The sequence below is a fragment of the Antennarius striatus genome, chromosome 10 (genome assembly GCF_040054535.1).
Source record: "Antennarius striatus isolate MH-2024 chromosome 10, ASM4005453v1, whole genome shotgun sequence".
Lineage (NCBI taxonomy): Eukaryota > Metazoa > Chordata > Actinopteri > Lophiiformes > Antennariidae > Antennarius > Antennarius striatus.
In genome coordinates, this window is record NC_090785.1 from 2,840,803 (window position 1) to 2,857,499 (window position 16,697).

Sequence of the window (16,697 nt, forward strand, 5' to 3'; positions counted from 1 at the left end):
TTCTTACCTGTCTCCAGACACCTCATAATTAGACACTTCTACTCTTATTAATACACAATATCAATAATGTGAACATTTTAGAAAAATACCAGTTTAAAGAAATCGAGACTAATCATTTGATGTTTGTTAGCAAACAAACAAAAATGTTTTTTTAAAATTAAAAAAGTATTAACAATAACACTGATGACTGTTGGGAAGAAAACTTATCTGCAACCGGTATAATTTCATATATTGCAGTACTCACTCTCTACCACCTGGTGTCGCTAAAGATCCATCAAATCTTCCTGGAGGTTTAATTTACCCAACAACAGCATCGAGCCTCAAACATAGCTGTAGAATTCTCCTCAGCAGTAGACTTGCCCATGTTCGAGATTTTACTCTGCTGACTTTGATTGGAAAATTGTTACACTCTGCTAAAAAAATTTAATGTTACTTGAGTGTGAAATATGCTTGTTAAAATCAGATCCACTGTGGAAAAACAACCCTGGGGAATATGTTTCTATTACATTTAACATTTTACATATTGAATTATTGTATGTAATACTACATATAAAATAATTAGACTATTTTTACTCTTATATTAATGATAAAAAATAAGATTTCACTGACATAACAGTTTGAGGCATAATGTGGATTTTTCTGCAACTCATTTTCACTATTAATTAATTAGCAGAATATGTTTTCCATTATTTGATTACCTTGAGCCAAAGCAACATTTAAACAATATCCACTTTCCAGCTTATTGTCCAAACCTCAAAATTACTAGATTAAAATAAAAGCAGCAGAAAGCACCAATTACTTTTACGTCAATTGCCTAATTTATCTAGCTGTACATAATATATATCTATCTGGATAATTTAATGTTAATGTTTTCCATTGATTTTTTAAGTAACTATTACCTTAAGCTGCTAAGTGATTACAAATATGCTGCATAAATCTATCATCAAGAGTTTGAGATAAAACGACATAATAACTCACAGTTGAGCATGTTTGTGATCATGTTTAAAACATAACCTTTGATTGCATTGCACTCTGATATATATTGATCGCTATCTCTTTTCTCTAGGTTACTTCATCTTTTTTTTAAGGGGTGGGGTACGATCCAAGCAACAACCCCTTAGTTTTTAGTGGTGATCTGGACGATTGCAGGCCTCCAGTGTCCAGTTTGTGACTACATGTCTGCTCAAGTTGTTCAACAGGGAGACACATGAAGAAGAGCTGCACTCCACCATGCTCCATTACAAAACTGATTAGAAAAAGAAGGATGTGTCAAGATGGTTGGCACACGGACTCAAAAAGAAGTCGTGTACAACAGCGGCCCTAGTTCATCAGATTTTCGCTGCCTTTGCAGATTATTAAGACTGAAATCTTTACATTAGCCTCTAAGCTAAAACATCTGAGGAAGGCTTGTGTATCGGCAAACGAGAGGAACAAGACTTTGAAATCATCAGAAGAACCTGGAACAGAGTTGCATCAGAGAGGAGATCTTTGTTCAAGTTGCGTCAAGTGCCACCCTTGGTTCCAGTTCTACACTGAAATTCTTCTTGAGAGCACCGACACATGCAGACAGGAGTTCTCTTGTAGCAGGGATACCATGCCGAGTGTGCACCTCTGTCTGATGGGAATGCTAAGATGCTAAAGCGAAGATTTTAAGTGGTCTTTTCAAATCAGTTTGGGATCTCAGGAAAATTATTTCTTTGGAAATTTATAGGAATGGAGACTTCTTTTTTGTCAGCCAAACCTCTTAAAGACTCATCACATTAACTTACATAAAAATAAAAAACACCCAAATGAACAGATGCTGCAGGGAAATCTGATGCACACAACCAAACCGAGTTCAACTCCTTTTTAAGCACAGTTTATTGGCACACATAATGGTAAAGCATACATACCAGACATCAGATATGACACTGAACACCTCTGCTATATAATGTACAAATGGTGTCTAATTATACTAGGCTCAAACATATTTAGAAATGTGTTAGCTTCCTTACAAATGCACAAATAAATACCCATAAGATCCAATTGTATAAAGACATCTGTCGTTTTCTTGCCCGTTTTCAAACAAAAGTCCAACAAAAGAGATCAGGGATATAATATCAATTCAATTAAAGATTAAAGAACAGTTGTGAACACAAATACAGGGATCTCAAGCTGTTTCTGCGGGGTGGATGGGATTTTACCTGTGCGTCGCTTTAAAAATTGTAATATCTTTTTCCTCCCGTGTCACAGAATGTACAAGAAATGTGATTATGTGACCGTTTATTTTTAAACTCTGTGGCTTTGGTTCTGCACTAGCTAAAAAGAGGATGGGGAAACTCCGGGGAATCAGAAGAAAATCAACGTCCATCCAAACCACCCTGCAGAAATCTCAACCTCCTGCACAAAACAAAACAGCTGCCATATCCAAACTGGTTTCAGTGGCTGATTTACAGTGGACAAAATAGACTCCACCTCTATTTACAGAGCTACAAACCTTGTGACAGTGTTCCCAAACTGATGGATCCGAAAGAAAATCCGACTGATGCTTTTTTTAAAAAGTACATATATCAAACGAAATAAAAATCTTATAAAATCATGCAGGAAAAAGGCTTTAGTATCAGTTTGGGAGTAGGTCGTTAAAGGGAAAGAAGTCCAATTTTCAAGAAGGGAAAAAAACCCATTAATGCATCAATGCATGTCGGCAAAAGTTCACATACTGATCGGCAAAATTACGACGTGATTGCAAAGGATTCCGAGAGAAAAAAAAAAAGCAAAACAAAAAAAAAAAGCAAAAATACCAATAGACTACGAACACAATCAAAGTGGTTTGCATGAAATCACAATCTGTGACGACTGCAGTAAAGCGGAAAAAAACAATCCTGGGATGTGATTTTCCTTCGTTCTGAAAAAGGAGTCCGCAGCAGAAGAAGAACTTTTATTCCCTTCTTAATTGGAAATGGAAATAACCAGCGATGGCAGAAACCTTCAGCCGACCCAATTTCAAATAAAAACGCAACTGCCTGGATGTTTCACTGGTGTCCGACGGGTTAGAAAACATCTCGCCTCTTCCGCCATCTTTGAGACGTTTTGTTGGGTTTCTTCTTTAGTCCTCGCCACTCGTGACCCCCACAGGTCATCCAATCACAGCTGTAGTATTCCGCCAAGCGAGAACTTTTGTATCTGAGGGTCCAAGGCAGAGAATCTGATCCACAAATTTTCCCAATGCGACACCCAAGATGGCTCGATATTTTCACGTGACGGTTGCTCGTATCGGTTTGCTGTCCCTTCGACGTGTAGGTATTGCTGTGCGGCGCTGTTTTCTCCAGGATGTTGGGGATTCAGAGAAGAAGAAATATCCAGAATAACTGGGCTGGACGTGCCAATGGCGAGCTTGTAGTGGGGATTCTGATTCAGTACAATATTATGAGGTGTAGAAACACTTCCGTCACGGGAAGGAGAGAAATTACAAAGTCTAGTCCACATGGAACCAACCATTCCTTTGCTTTCTTCTTCGTCTTTATTCTGATTTACTGCGAGGGCTGCGGCGCCGTGCTCTCAGGCTTGCTGTCCTGAGCGGCGGGGGGCTTGCTGCTCCACGGGGCGTTGTTGCCCAGAGCCGGGGAGCTGTTGAAGTCGTCCTCGTCGTCCAGGCCGTTGGTGGCGTCGTACTGCGTGTTCTCCAGACGGGTGATCAGACGCTCATCCTCGTCCCCGAATTCGCCGCCCATCAGGGTCGGCTCGCCCACCACCATCACGTCCTGGAGAGAGAAAAGGAGGGAAGAGACGGAAAGAGGAATTTCACAACATATTTGAGATATCTACTTTTCTGTTATTTCAATTTATATTTCATGTTATTCAAAATTTGAATGACGGCTTCGAGTTGGAAGATTTTTTCCAGCCTCTAGCTCACTTCTGAAACTGGTTTCCAGTCGGAATCCTCTCTCACACAGGAAGCCGAGATGTGTTTTGTAGTTTTGTGCAGGAGCAGCTTTATTATTAAGGTCTGGAGATTACTAACTAGCATCTAATTCTGAACACACACCCGCTCAAAATAGACTTATAACATTTGCACCACCTTCAATAGATTAATATCCATGTTGTCACACGGCAGAATTTAATCAGCAGCTTATTAAAAAGGAGGGTTATAAATACTGCAGGTCATAAAGACAAACATTTACAAGCAGCTGATGTCTATACAGTCGCTGCTGTGTGTGTGTGTGTGTGTGTGTGTGTGTGTGTTCCAGCTGAGAGTGCATATCTATCCATGTCCCCCCTGCACAAACTCAACCCTCCCATCATGGGGAACACGGATTCCCTACCTGTCCCCCAATCAATACTCATCATGTACGACATATTTCACAAAGACGGTGTTCTAGCAGCGGACCGTGGGGGAGGAGTGTGTGTGTGTGTGTGTGTGTGTGTGTGTGTGTGTGTGTGTGTGTGTGTGTGTGTGTGTGTGTGTGTGGGTGGGGGGGTGGGGTGTTGCAGCTATCTGGAACTGTGATGTGAAGGAATCCTAACGAGAGGATGCGCCGCGCATGCTTATTTAATTCTGTGTCTCGGGACCCCCCCCACACACAAACACACACTCACAGACACACACAATAGAAGCCCCCCCCCTCCCTCCTCGATTCATGAGGAAAGTAAATCATACTCTAATGACAAATAATCACTGGAGTGCACTTTGTGGATTTCAACACTGATCAATACGCGTGGAATCACGGATGAACTTCAGTGTGCGTGCCGTGTGTGGCCCCACGTGTCCCCCGCCCCCCCAAACACACACACACACACACACGCGCGCGCGCACACGCACACACACCGCTTTTCCAATTCCAACCTGGGAAGAAACCGTTCATTTAAATGGAGCACACGCTTCACTGACCATGTGCGTCAAACGCCGCTCGGCTCCGGAGATCTCCTCGGCCTCCTCCTCCGTGACGCACAGAAGAACGCGCGCACGCACACGCGTCGGCACGCAAAACCCACGATTATCTTTACTGTGCAATCACTTTGACACGCAGTCACACACTGGTGACCCTAAACACACACACACACACACACACACACCCTGCGCGTCGCACTTTATGCGTGGAGGTCAACCCGGAATTACGCACGAAAATCCCACGGAGAGAGAAACAGGTGGAAAACAAAACGCGCACGATCACATCCGGTGCGTGAGGAGACAAACAAACACCCCCCCTACCCCCACCTCAACAACACCCCCCTTCAAAACTTAAACACACTCGGATGAGGAGAACAAATGGGGAGAGGCAGTTTATTTATCCAACCCATCCCCAACTCCCCCCCCCCCAGCGACCACTTCTACACCCCACTATGCCTTAATCAGGCTAATTAATTTAGGTGAGCTTTTCAACTAAATGACAATATCCACACTGATTTGTCAATTTGCATAGCTAATTAAGTCATTAGCTAAAGCATGCTGATTGCCAACAAGGCTTGCATTCACCATCTGTTCCCACGAGGAGGCCCGTCAACCTACCTCTGGCCAAGTTTGGGCACCCCCCCTTCCACCCCACCCTAAAAAAAAGACGATAACATCTGGTGGCCAGCCTGAGACTGGGGAGCGCTAATTGTGAGCTAATTAATAATGTCTATTGGTCTACTCATCTCCTTAAAGAATTAGCTTTCACTCTGGATAAGCAGGGACTTTGAATGGGTCGAATCCCTCCATTGAGACAACAAGGGGGGGGGGGGGGGCTGGAAGACATGTTTCTTCCCAGACAACAGGTGGGAATGCAAAGAAGATGCTAAAAGAACAAAAAAAATAGTGGATATCTACACACACACACACACACACACACACACACACACACACACACACGGGACAGAGTCTGAATAAACTTAAAAAGTGCGACACTGATGTGTTTTAATCTTTTTCTTTTAATTTTTTTTTTTTTACGTTGGACATCAGCTCCTCAGAGACAACCCTAAATCCTCCTTGGAGGATCCAGGAGGATTTATGGTTGCTTTTGGTCTTTTAGCCGGATTTGTTGACAGTAAGAAAAAAAATATATGAGCGGCTCCTATCCTTCAGGGTCTTAAAAAAAAAAGTGAACCACCATAAAGTTTTATCAACACGAGTCAAATGACTACAAATATGATCGTAATCTAAGGTTTTCAAACATCAAAATGTCTAAATTTTATATCCGCAGGTGTAATGTGTACATGAAATTTTAAGTTCAGCAATTTTTGTTGTTGCCAGTTTCTTGTCTACCCCAGTGATGAATCTCATAAAAGTAACCCTACAACCTATGATCGACCACTTAAATACACAGAAGATGGATGTTTGATTATAGATCAGGTGTTAATTTGCCTCCAAACACTCAGACGTTAATTATTATCAGAAATAACTGGAGGAACCTGCAGCTGGAGGCCTGCTGGGTAAATTCCGGCCACTAGAGGTCACTGTTGCAGATCTTTTGAGGGGGTACCCCTCTCAACACACACCCAACTCCCCACCCTTCCTTCCTCCACTGGTTCCCCCCCACCTTTTCCCTTGCGAGGGTCCACTACTTATTGTCATTGGGCTCACGTAGGCTTCTGCTCAGCCACAAACGAACAACTTCTCAGACAAAGACAGCAGGCGCACAACATATGTAACCAGCATGTTACCGGCCATGCTGCCAGTCTTTAACAGGCATTTGAATGCAAGGCATGAGTGTTAAGGGTGTGTGTGTGTGTGGGAAGGGAATGGATGGGTGTGTGTGGGGGGGTGATGGTAGTGTAAAGTGTGCACGTGACGGAGGAAAGGGCTGGGGGTGGATAGTGTATACAGATATCGGTGATAATGAGAGATGGCACGATGCCAAACTGCCTCCTGGAGGGAAAACAATTGCACACACTGTGTGTGTGTGTGTATGTGTGTGTGTTTGTGCGTGATGTACATTATATGTGTGTGAGACGAAGGGGATGAGGGAAAAGAACGAGATGGATTGAGAGGGGGGGGCGGCGGATCTCAAAAGATGACAAGACAGCTAAGAATGGGACTGAAAATAGACAGTACAGTGTGTGTGTGTGTGTGTGTGTATGTGTGTGTGTGATTTAGAAATATTACAAATACAGCCGGCTTTGCGCAGGTGACGAAGATGAAGATGATGTAACAACCCCGTGTTTATCCATTGTCATACGTGCTAAAGTGTTTTCGTTCAACATCGCAGGAACAGATTGTCAATGAACGCATCTGCACAACATATTTTATTCATGCTTACAACTTCATCTACTATTTATCTACTTTGTACGGCTGGGTTAAAGCTTTTAAAGCACAAAGGTAGAGGAAGATTGCTGTGGTTAAAAACTTAAAAATGTCTCCGGGCTGTTAAAACTACTTTCTAAACAGTCGAGGGGCGACAAAATAAAGTCAAAAATGGGATCTTCTTTTGAAACATAATAAGGAGAAATAAGTGAGTGATTTATAGATGGGGCCGGAGCGCTCAAAGTTCCCTCTTACCTGACGCACGTTAAAACCGAACGGCGTCCGCTTTGAACGACCCGTATTTAAATAAAACCACCAGAGTGGCGCTCCAGCGCGGCTCATCGGTCCGTAGTACGAGTTTAATGCGTGTGGAAGAGGTAGACAACACTCGCCATCCTCAAGCAGAGTGGCGGGCATGTGGTGGAGCACTCGGCTGTCTAAGAGGCCGTTTAAACTTCTGCTGGTGTCAAGAGCCGTTAGCGACACAAGCAGCGAAAATTCAGACCTCCACACCCTAAAATGCAGAGTTTAGTCCTGGGAGGGGGTTTAAAAGCCAATACTGCATCTGTTTTTTGCTGATTTCTTGCTTTGTTTCTTGGATGACGGTTTGTTCAGAACTGATTCCAGCAAGTTTTGCATTGGTCTTTACTCAAAGATCTCCATGTTTGAGCTCTGGTTCTTCAACCCCAATGTTTCAGAAACACACAACGGCAGATTTTCCACTTAAATGAGCAAGAGGCAGCTGCACTTGAACTAGACACGAAGCCGTTTTCATCAGAGTTGTATTTATCAACCGGGGCCTCGCGTTCAGACGTTTTTCTTCCCCGACAAGACGAGACTCCGCTCCCGGTCTTCACCAAGTTCACCACCTCCTTCGACAGCGGTGGCTAACAGAGAAGCCCGGGAGTCGCTTTTTCCCACCCACATTTTCTCTTTTAGTCCCAGGATTCCATTTTTTATTATTTTTTTCCCAGACCTCTAGGCTGTGGCCACTCGGTCTGAGCAGTGGGGGTCAACCGGGCCGCCATTACACCGACATATTCCGAACTAAACGCAGTTTAATCAGAACCAAACTGGTGGAAAACAAAGGAAGCAGCTACAGATGATTCTACCTGCTGCGATGGAACACTTTCATTCACCTTTACTTGTTTAAAACTCCGGCTGCTCTTATACTGTTTTCCTCTTTGACGATTTTTAATGTCACTTTTGTTACTCTGTGATATCTGATGTATTCTGTCTTTGTCTTTTTTGCGGCGAGATGTTTTGATACGAATCCCTGGTGGTTTCTTCGTCTCACTGCACGGTTTTGACTTTGTTTTTATTTCTCCTCCTTCTGGTGTGTATGTGTTTTTTTTCTTTCTATTTTCTGCAAATAAATTAAACCTAATATCTGCAAAGTCATTAGGAATATCAGAGAGTAAAAAAAATAAATAAAAAAGAGGAGGCAAACCAGAGTGGAGCTGATGCTTACAGGTACCTGACTGGAGAGGCTGAAGTTGGTGGCGGGGCTGCGCTTCTTGCCCACGGTGGTGCCCACGCTGCTGTTGGCGCTGCTGGCCGAGTTCTTCCGTTTCCTCCTCTTCGTGGTTGTCTGTCGGGCGGGCTCAGCTTTGGCGCGACCAGCAAAGACAAACAGAGGCAATGCCAAGAACATAACGCATACAGATGGAGACAGGGGTGCAGCGGCGTGCGGCCGTGAAGTCGCACGACGTCGCACCAGGAGCTACAAAGACACGCCGACAAAATAAGTGCATGAAAATCCCACGTGCACATGCATGCATGCATGCAGAGAGAGCAGATAAACACAGACATGACGCGTTGCAGAGACGCGTTGCTTGACTAGTCTACGGCGATGCAAACTTCGTTCGCTTCAAAAGGTGAAACCTGGAGAGCGTTACATCTCCCAAGACATGCACCAGTAAGATAGAACCCCTGATTCATCTGCATCAATGCTCAGCGTTGGATCCTGATGCTCAATGTAAGAGAAATTCGTTGATTTGGGCGCCAAACCGATTGAGATGTTCCTTCATGAGCCGGATTAGAAATAATCTCACTGCTTGTGTTGTTAAAATGCTGCACATTTGTACATTTATGAAGCATCAGTGTGTTAAAGATCTAAGTTACGTCTTCAGATTTCGACTTGGTTATGTCGCAGGTAGTTGGAGGACATGCAGCTGAGCATCCACGATGAGCACACACACACACACATACACACACACACACACACACACACACACACACACACACACACACACATACACACAAATGTATTTCATTCCGGCGAGCGCCACCATGCTCACTAATAGTTAGACTATTAGCAATGTAAGAGAGAAGATACCTTTTTTGTGATTTGTGGGAAATATTTCCGTTTTGAAGTTCTGTGGGTGTCCAGCTGAAATCGGAGCCAAGATCAGATTTGATTTTTTATTCAAGCGTTTAAGTTATTTTAGACAGAATGAGACCAGAGACGACAACAAGAGCACAAGGAAAGAGAAATAACTGAACATTTAAATCCATACTGATGCCACATAGTAAAAAATTGTGCTTAGATGAACGAATTATGCATAATTCCTAAAGGTGAAATTAAAATACAAGGAAAATTACTATAAAATACTAATACTAATACTAATAAAATGACATAAAATGCTGCCGCAGGTTAAACAGAGATCTGGTTGTTTACAGTGCTTATAAACTATTTGATAAAGCACAATTTCCGAATACATGATTTTGCAAATTCCGCCAACATTCGTTTGAAAACATCTTTTTAATCTCGAGAGACGAAAAAAACGGCGCTGTGATCTTCAAACAGACGCCTGAAAAAATGAAATACACTTTTTCGGTGGTTCTTACTAATCACAGCAAGGGAGATGCTTTCATATTCAGTTACGACAAACCAGTGACTCGTGATAGAAACACAACTAGAACAGTAAATAAAATATAAAAAAAAGGCAGAACAATAAGGGGGAATTTTTATCATCAACTTTTCTCTTTAAATTCCTGACTGTGTGCAAAAAAAAAAAAAAAAAAAGCAGACCCATTGTCAGAGACAATCATTCCTGCTACCCGAGCGGTTTCCTTCGATGTTGAACCGGTGACGCACTAAAATCACTTCCATTTCCCACCAAAAGGACTTATCGGAGCATAAATGCGTCGTTTGACTTCCTTCCTGGTTGAATCCCATCCAGTTTCCAAGCTGGAGAAGAATTGCAGGAAAAGGGGAATAGCACGCCACCAACGAGGAAAAATACATGATTCCGGCTAAAACTGTAAGTTCATGTCACAACGCAGGGAGAGGACACGCGACGACGGTGTGTGAACTGATGGGAAAGAGTCTAAACTTTAAAAATTAAGAAACCTACAGATCACACCTTATTTACCTGTTTCACACACACATGCACACACACACACACACACACACACACACACACACACACACACACACACACACACACACACACACACCCACACACAGGATTTCACATCGCGTTGCCCCCAAACAAAAACACACACACGCACGCTTGACTTTAAATTCATAAAATGCGATCCAGGTTGCTTTTTTTTTTTGTGTGTTTTCTTTGAAGAAGGTCGTTGACACCGGGGAGCAGCTGGCCGTGGGGGGTGGGGGGTGGTGGTGGTGGTAGCTGGATCCACTGGTCTGATTACAGCCCGGCTCACTTAATTAAAGTTACACAGGTCTGACTCAAAGGCTGTTCGACTGGTGTTGGTTTTTAAAGACATCTCGTCACGCCTCGCTAGGCATTGCTGTAATTTGCAGGCGCTCCGATGTATCCAAAAAAAAAAAAAACTCGGCCCGCTTTCCTCTCCATCTTTCTCTCTCTCTCTTACTCCACCTTAAGACGGCATCGCCAATTTAAGTCTGGTACTTGTCAGAAACCACCCTTAAAACATCAATCATAGGAAGCTGAGCGGACCCGCTAAGACTGGCGAGGTTGAGATTCAAGAGGCAGGACCGGATGCTGATTAACTCCAACACAGATGACAGGTAAAGCATATTTAAAGGGATTATAACACATATAATGGTAAATTTGGGAACATAAATGATGCAATTAAAAAAAAAAAAAACCCAGATATTCCCGTTCTTCTAAAAAATTAGTGATGGAACAGATTTAAAAGCTGCTTTTTTTTTTTTTTTTTTTAAATCAATAAAAGGAATGTTTGGTTAAATCTCACGAAGCGAGAGGATTACCAATTTAGGTTGTCAACCGTTGTACGATCGTGCATTTCATATGTCGTTTTCGACAAGAATAGCTCATTTAATCCCCCCCCCCAAGCTTATGAGCACAGAAGCAGGTGGACAAATAAAATCAAAAAACTATTCATGTTCCAGATATGTGGCCGTTTTTTGGAGGTTTACTCAGAAACATGACCCAGATGACCTTCTTTGAACAGACGTGTGATTTAGCAGATAGTTACCTGGCGGGGCTACCATTCTCTGCCATTTTTGGAACAGGCATGTCTTCAGACAGTCCCGGGGGCTGAGGTTGTAGGTCTTATGCCTTGACATGAGCTCCTGCATGGGCTCCAGGATGACACACAACTGCGGACACAACAGGGCAAAAATCAAACGATGACTTAAAGCAGATTTATTGGACATTTGATGAGAGAAGTGTCCCGTCCACCCGCCGCGGCCTCTTATCCCGCCAAAAAGCACAACATCCATAAAAAGCGAACCTGTCGCTCAGTGAATCACCCGCGGACTGACTTTGAGTGATTAATCGGGCAGTAATTCTACTTTTTATGGACGCTATTAAGAAAGTACCTCTGTCAAGCACTTCAAAAGAAACCCAAGAAGACGGAGAGAAAAGAGAGAAGAAGGAAGGACGCGTGAAATGCCGGCAACCATTGTTGAGCTGTTTACCACTGACAATAGAAGGTGTAGGACACACACTCCTACAGTTTACTCTCGCCGTTTCCACCATCGACCCAACAGGCACACAAAACAGTCCGTCAGACGCTCCAGACCCCATCAATATGTTCCTGTTATAAGCAGAATATTGAGTCTGGAGAAAAACCGTAAATCTCTGGTGTTCTGCAGCAAGAGGAAGCAGAGGTCAGACTGTCATCTTAAATACATTAGGCTTAGCTTAGCCAGATAACATCTGGATAACATTAAAGGCGGCCCTTCTTTAAAAACAGCGAATGCTTGTTGATGCAGTTGGAGGACAGCCATTGGACGGCTGCAGGGCTGTTTTCCCTGCCGGACCAATCACACGTCAACTCTGGGATTAAACGCCAGGCGAGCAGCCTTATTGTCAGTGCATGAAAATGTTTTCTCTTTCCTTCTGACTTTCCTCTATCTTCAAAAAAAATTTTTTTTTCTTCATTGTGTTTCTGACCTTATATCTAGAAATAATATTATTATTTATAACAATATAATTAGTAATATGTAATAATAATAATAATAATAATAATAATAATAATAAAATATTCTTATTAATAATAAAATAATAATTAGTAGTAGTAGTAGTAGTTGTAGTAATATTATTATTATTATTATTATTATTAATAATAATAATAATAATAATAATAATAATAATAATAATAATAATAAAAACACAAAGATCTAAACAGTGAGCTGTTTTCTTAGATATAAGTTTAATGGTATGGTTTCAACAGTACTGAGCTCTATATTATTCTTTTCAGTCCCACACCATTATTATAAGCCTGATATTTGATTGGCTCATCTCTCCACCAATGGGGCACCGCCACTGTTGCACTTCCTGCTCGAGACGAAGAGTTTTATTTCTCCAAAGTTTAACTTATGTGGATTTGGACATTTCTCTCACATCTATACAACAGATACTGTACAGTTAACCAGGTGAGCGAAGCCAGCAGCCAATATCTTTATTTATTTTTGCCTTCATAGGTCAGAGTTCAATGTAAGGTTAGAAAAATAACTGGAGTGAAAGTAGGTGCAAGTTCACTAACTTGCTCAAGGGCACTTTGACAGGCAGGAAACAGGAGACTGTTAATCATTGGCTCCGTGCTCAGATGATCTCATCTGACCTTCACCGGCCCACCACACACACATTTCTGATGTCAGTCCTCATCAACATGCTCATCCTGTCTCGAAGCCCCCTCGCAGGTAAAAAAGAAGGAAAAAACAAAGGGAGGGGGGAAACCTAGAAGAAGACGCTCATCGTGCATCTATATCTACTAGACAGGTCGGGAGGCGTTTATCCAAATTACTTGACAAGACTGGGAAGTTTATATAGAAATCAAACAGGGGGAGGGGGGGCGTTCACCAGTCCTGGCTTTCATTCCCACAACCACACAGCAACAAATTACCCCTCGTGAACATAGTGATGTCTGCCGCTACTCCCCACGTCAGGATGGTGGTGTTTAGACGCCACGCAGCTCGAGGTAAAGTGAACATCCCTGTAGCAGACTAATCCCTTGTTCTCCTCTGATAGTTCCCTCCTGACATCGTAATATCCCTCCCCAGCTCAGCCAACAAGCCCTGGCTCTCAGCCTGAAAACAAGGGCTATTTACAGGCTGAATGGTAGGAAGCCGGCAGCTCCAGTACATGGAAAGGCTTAAATACTCCAAATAAAAAAAAACAAAAAACTAGAGTGCGTGTTTGCTAGAGCGAGAGAAAGGCCGGTTGTAACCCTCCAGCCAGGAAAACGTCACTCACTTTCAGAAGGACTGATAAATGCTGGGAAAGGCCTTCATCCAGCAGCACATTACTGTCAGCGTTATGTGAGGAAAGGGTGTATTTTATTTTGACATCCTAGGATAACAGTCCAGCGAAATATAATTTTGAAATTGCGAGACACACAATGACAAACAGTGACTTTGCAGCAAACGAGCCGCAGAAATCAAGAGACGGCGGAAGAAATCAGCGCTATCATCCGTTTCTTTTTTTGACTGCTAAGATCTTTTCCTCTTCAGGACTGATGACTGTAAAATAAAATTAAAAAAAAAAAAAAAATTCTATGAGGCAGTATAACCTGTACTTGAACCTTCAATTTTACTTGTCCCGGCTGAATACTATTTACAATTACCCATCTGGATGAACTCACATTGCTTAAAAAGAAAATTCAATAAAGTAAATATCATTACCTTTCACGACTCATGTAGTTTATGATGTTTTTAATGCTACTAAAATAAAAGGAATCCACAGAACAGGGGTTACGTTGATCATTAAGATGAAAAATAGTTGTTTTTTAAAAAAAACTATGATGATTCATATTTAGCTGATGAACGCAGACGCAAAACAGTTTGGGGTTTAGACAACCGGGGCGACGGGAGACAAACTGAACCGTCCCTCAAAAACAAAAATCTGGTGACTCAAATAAAACCACGTCGTCAGCATAGAAAAAACACGCCTGTCCTGTTGGGCTGGCGATGAACCATCTGAGCCACCGTAGTCAGGGTTTGGGCAGCAGCCAATTCTTTAGTGTTCAATTACATTTCCTTGAATTATGTGTTTTCTGTTTCAGGCGAATTCCAGTTGCTTTCTTCAGAGAAAATCACTGTTATACTAAAATAAAAACATCCAACCTACACACACCCCCCCCCACCATTCCTCCCCGTATCTACCCACCCCCTTTGTCGTCCCCCCCACCCCCATCCGCATGCCTTTCTTCTCTGGGTTATTATAGGCAGTGGAGGTGCCATTCCCCCCGATTCGTGCGCCATTTCACAATTATGAGTCTCAACAGGGAGCGTTCATTAATGTTATGCTAATTTTCTGTATCCAATTAATTCGCCTCTCTCTCACTCTCTCTCTCTCGCCCGCTCTCGTTCTCCCCATTTGGAAATCGTAGCTGTCAGTCAACTGTGGAGATGGAAAAAAACAAAACATAAACAAAACCCTGTGAAATAATCACTAATGAATTCAGACCCGCTTATACTTCCTATTTCTGTAAATTACGTTGTGGTGGTCAGGTAGAAAAACAAGTGAGCAAAGACGAAATATGTGCTTTTTTTTTGTTTGTTTGTTTGTTTGTTTGTAATGCCATGAAATTATACACTCCAGTTTCATATGCCCAGGAGTAATAGAATATATTCATCACATGAATGAGAGTATGAGCTATATTTATATCATTTATATTAATGAATATAGGAAAATGTGGGGAAGCATATCTGCTAAACGCATGTGAAACTTTAACTGGATACATCTGTAAAAGTAAAATGTGCAGAGCAGGAAGTGCAATGGCACCAAGGGCAGCTTTAAATAAAACAAAGTGTGAATATCCTACAAAATAAAAGCATCTTTGTGTCAACCAGATGTGTTTAACGGACCTAAATATGAATCGCACTGTTTAAAAATGGACAAGAATTGTTCCTCTGTGTGCATTAGAGTGTGAGGAGAACAAAAACAAAAGCAGAATGAGTCTCTCACACACCCACACACACACACACACACACACACACACACACACACACACACACACACACACACACACACACACACACACACACACACACACACACACACACACACACACACACTTACCCTGAGGTAGTTGAGGGTGAAGTTGGTCAAGCCCATGCGAGTGATGTTTTTGGACAGTTGCTCCAGCACCTGAGGGTCTTGTGCCTGAAGTCATCGACGGGGAAATAATGATGAAAAATAAACTCACTTATCCGTTCTGTATCACATGTCTGCATTTTGTCATGTTTGCATTCAAGTGATGGCGAATAAACTCATTATCTGCTGGCAATTAGAGCTAATTGGCCCTCATCAGATATGCACAATCAACACATTCGCACCCTCAAGTCATAAATGCGACGATTTAAGGTTTATTATTTCAGTTTGTGGCGCGAAGCTGAATGAAGTATTTCAGGCCTTCATTAGGACCTGATGTCAAACTGTGGGTTAATGATTCGACATTATTTTGTAGTTCCATTTAAATTTATACACATTTTCAAATTTCATATCTTCATTGAAAGTGATTACGCTCACCTGAACACTTGTGTGTGTGTGTGCGTGTGTGTGTGTGTGTGTTTCCTTATATAATGAGATTAATCGGAGCATCACAGACAGAAGATTAAGCACTGACGAGCATTTTTGAATGTGCTGATTGAAATTGCATGGATTATACAGGAATAAGGAATGCAGAGCAAAGAAGAAAAAAAATAAAACACCAAAATAACAATTATAGGATGGCATGCGAATGAAATTATTCACTGAGCGTGTTTGTCACTCCAAGAATAAGCATTGGAATTATAAAAAAAACTGCAGGTATTGACAGAGCAAAACATAGCCCAGACTAGCAGTGAGCACACTTGCATTCACCACCTCATGAAAAATGCATAATTCTATCTGCAGTCGCATCTCTGTGCTCAAAAAAAAAAAAAAAGTCTGGAGGGAAGCGAGGGAGTTCTTCTGTTCCATCAGCAGAGCGGCGTGAGCGACGGCGGGCTGGAGTCAGACCGTCGGGAAAAAATGAAGCACTTTGCTCATCGAGAGGCATTTAGTCTGAACACGCTTTGTCACGGCGACGCAAGTATTTACACGGGCGAGGT

General features: G+C 42.3%; 1 protein-coding gene across 5 annotated transcripts in view; it reads right to left on the bottom strand.

The window, feature by feature from the left end:
• Positions 1–1,842: 1,842 nt before the first annotated feature.
• ldb2a (LIM domain binding 2a) overlaps positions 1,843–16,697 on the bottom strand; it is a 66,360-nt gene continuing 51,505 nt past the window's right edge. For 2 of the 5 annotated variants that reach the window (XM_068325597.1, XM_068325596.1), the window contains 5 exons: positions 15,685–15,768; positions 11,633–11,756; positions 9,535–9,590; positions 8,670–8,816; positions 1,843–3,740 (listed from right to left, as the gene is read on the bottom strand). In XM_068325597.1, coding sequence (XP_068181698.1) covers positions 3,510–3,740; positions 8,670–8,816; positions 9,535–9,590; positions 11,633–11,756; positions 15,685–15,768 — 642 coding nt within the window. In that variant the 3' untranslated portion in view covers positions 1,843–3,509. The remainder of the gene's footprint in view (positions 3,741–8,669; positions 8,817–9,534; positions 9,591–11,632; positions 11,757–15,684; positions 15,769–16,697) is intronic. The other 3 variants (XM_068325600.1, XM_068325599.1, XM_068325598.1) reach the window with 3 other exon arrangements.